Source organism: Centroberyx affinis, unplaced genomic scaffold (genome assembly GCF_046629955.1).
Source record: "Centroberyx affinis isolate AG114_WGS23_722 - 3 ecotype Tasmania unplaced genomic scaffold, CSIRO-AGI_Caff_v1 ptg001116l_1, whole genome shotgun sequence".
Taxonomy (NCBI): domain Eukaryota; kingdom Metazoa; phylum Chordata; class Actinopteri; order Beryciformes; family Berycidae; genus Centroberyx; species Centroberyx affinis.
In genome coordinates, this window is record NW_027279658.1 from 24,726 (window position 1) to 28,197 (window position 3,472).

Here is a 3,472-nt window from a genome sequence, read left to right on the forward strand (position 1 = left end):
ATGATTCTGTTAATGTTTCTCAATCGTAAATGGTTGTTTTTATGTTACTCCGGCAAGGGGGCAATAGTAGGCTACTTTGAAATGCAAAATAACTTTTTTTGCACACGAGTGAATGTCACATGTCAAGTAAAACACTGAAGCAGCTCATTTTATGGTCCGAGGGCTTTGAAAACACATTAGGCGTGCACTGCGTTCACTTGAATAATAGACCAGAGTGCCATTTATAAAGAGACAGAGAGAGAGAGAGAGAGAGAGAGAGAGAGAGAGAGAGAGAGAGAGAGAGCGCACGCGGTATTGTTTGTCACCGTTTAAATCCCATTAATTAAAACGTTAACCTGATTGGGTAAAGAGTGAGAGGGGGAGAGGATGTCTCTGTCCCAATAGGCGAATCCTCTTTAATAACCCGCCTCGAGATAATGATGTAAAAAGACTCTGGCGTCTTGTGCGTAACGAGGATCGTCGCGGAGATCCGGTGAAGGTGAATCAGTGAGAGAGAGAGAGGGAGAGAGAGAGAGAGAGAGAGAGAGAGAGAGAGAGAGAGAGAGAGAGAGAGAGAGAGAGAGAGAAAGAGAGAGGGGAGCAGAGCAGCACTTATTACTTGAGAGTCTCCTCCTCGTCTCCACACCTCAGCTGACAAGTCAAGCGAGCCTCCAAGATCAACTTAACCACTGACAGAGCACGAGACTTATAAAGGAGTGACAGAGGAAGAAACTTACAAAGACGCGTCAGAGTCTCGAGAAGCGACCATAGCCTGCAATAACGCGGAATCCACAAGGCTATGGACAGGAGGATGAACTTGAGCGGAGGCGCAGGGGACATTTTTCACAAAACTCTCAGCGCCGTGTCCAATAAAAAGATGGACCCTTTCAGATCGTCGGCCGGCATTGAACTACCAGCAAGAGACCGCCAGTCACCGATCAGCTGTTTTGACCAGGCCGATTCAGACCCGATTCAACCGGGAGGACTGGCAGTTGGAAGAGGGGGGCCACTGGGTCTGCCGACCGGATCTTTGTGCGTGAAGTACGGGGAGAGCGGCAACAGGACCTCGGCGGCGGAGAGCAGCGGCGGAGAGCAGAGCCCCGACGATGACAGCGACGGCAGGTGCGACATGGTCCTGCTGACCGATCCGAGGACGGGGGTCCCGGGAAAAATCGAAGGAGGTAAGAAAAGCAAAGAGCAGAAAACACTGAGGCTAAACATCAATGCCAGAGAAAGACGACGGATGCATGATCTGAACGACGCGCTGGATGAGCTGAGAGCAGTCATCCCCTACGCGCACAGCCCGTCCGTGCGGAAACTCTCCAAAATTGCTACTTTGCTGCTTGCCAAAAACTACATCCTCATGCAGGCACAGGCGCTGGAGGAGATGAGGAGGCTGGTGGCTTATCTCAACCAGGGCCAGGCCATCTCTGCGGCTTCCATACCGGCCACCACTGCCCTCGCGGCGCCCGGCTTAGGTGCGTATGAGCAGCCGCCTGGGTACCCCTTCCCCACCGGAGTGGCAGCGTCCTCCTGCCCCGATAAATGTGCCCTTTTCAACAATGTCACCTCCAGCCTCTGTAAACAGTGTACTGACAAGCCTTAACTGCACCCGACAAAGACTCAGAGAAGCACATGCGAGAACAGACACCACTTTTGAAAACACTTTTGGAGAGGAAGACCTGTGAGGCTACTGTTGTCGAAGTCAGTAGGCTAGAGACAAAGAAGTAATGCCGATGAGTACTTTTATAATATTTACAAAAATGCATTCAAAACTCGCTTTTTGTTCAGACAATACTTGATTGTGTATATAAAGCATCCTTAAAGTGCTGGTATGAATGACAGTGAAAACCAAACAGAAGTATATGAGTGGCTGCAAGTGTTGCAGGAGTGAGTTGTTGATCACTTGCTCAGTTATGGACCCTTTTGGAGATTTGGTGACCTGACAACTTGCGACTTTTTCACTTGAATAGATGGACACGTCCCCAGAGCATTAGCTTGTCCAACCTCACTTTCTGCTGCTTCCTCACTTTTTGCTGTTTTTCTTTGATTCACCTCAGAGACATTTGTTGTTTGCTTACTGGTACAGGCCTATTTATGAACTTTTCTGTTGAGCACACAAGTGGAATGTCATGGACAAACACAAGTGAAATGAAATAGACAACAAATTGAGTGGTTTAAATTGGTCCAATATTTATGTGCTAATGAAACTTGTTAATAGCGACGCACGCCTATCACAATTCTTTTTGGCACTGTGATATAATAAAATTTCGGCATAAATTTCGAAAGCCTGAATCAAGGCTTATCAGGTCTTTCGATGTGTCATTTTTAATTTATTAATTTGGATATTTATATTGAATATTTTGTTAGTATTGCACATTGTATTCTTTTTCACAATTGCTGTGTAATTTGCGTTTCCTTTCTCACTCACAAGAAGGCCGAGGTCTTGAGATCAATCGCGTTGTCAGGTCAAGCTGTGGATTATTGTAGATACTTTAGTTAACTATATGAGCAAAGAGGGCCATTTGTATGTGTTTCAGTGTTGAAAAGCTTTATTAAAATATTTTGAACAACAGAAATACTTCTGTCTATTCGTCTGATGTGGAAGTAGTGTAAAGTGGAATCAGAATAAATTGCCTTGAACTTTTATTTTGTATTTGATGAAACGACTTACTCAAAATTTCCAACTGGACTTGACACTTTACCAGGGGTTAAATCTGAAATCGGGATGAATCATTTATTAACTAATTTATAAGGGCTTATTTTCAATTTAGATGCTCATTGTTTCTGGGGTTGATGTAGATCTTTTTTTTTCATTCTCGGAATCTCACCAGGTGTCAAACATACCGAGAAAGACTGATTTCATAATTTTCTGCTCCATCAAAACCGGTAACTTTTCTTCAGTGTGAGCCTCTAAGTCTTGCAAAGCCGTGGGAGCGAAGGCCAGACGTGGTGGGCAAATATTGCCCCAGGGCAGCGAGATGTTAGTGTTACACGAAAAAGCTCTGGCGACCTTAATTGTGATTATTAAAACAATTTCCATGACGGTGTGTAATTAATTCGAAAACAACTGTGTATGAAAACTGTCGACTGTAATACCTAGCTTCGCATAATGAAACACATCGTTAAGGCAATTAGACCTCCAGAATGTGATTAAGGAACGTAATTACGACACTGTTCATTGCCGTAATTTGGTGTCTTTAATCACAACGCAGCAATCAGCTGCACTCCCGTCGATTTGCCTTTTGTCCTCAGTCTGCTGTCCACACCAAAAGATTTGGTGAGGGCCAAAGAGCAAAAGCATAAGAGATGTTCTGAAGAAATAACTTGCCCAAATACAATCTTAAAACCAGCTACTTCACACAGCTACAGTTCACTCTTCAAAATTTAGAGAGGAAGTGGAGCTGGACGTTTTACATTAGATGCAGGCACTTCAAACACGTAGGCCTAACACTGGGAATACTGCATTTCCAATTACGCACGAAGGTCATTA

The 3,472-nt window shown here is 44.7% G+C and overlaps 1 protein-coding gene across 1 annotated transcript; it reads left to right on the forward strand.

Annotated features, from left to right (window-relative positions):
* The first annotated feature begins 778 nt into the window (after positions 1 to 778).
* Positions 779 to 1,585, forward strand: bhlhe22 (basic helix-loop-helix family, member e22). Its single transcript, XM_071523797.1, has one exon. The coding sequence runs from the start codon at positions 779 to 781 to the stop codon at positions 1,583 to 1,585; it is 807 nt and encodes a 268-aa protein (XP_071379898.1).
* Positions 1,586 to 3,472: the final 1,887 nt, after the last annotated feature.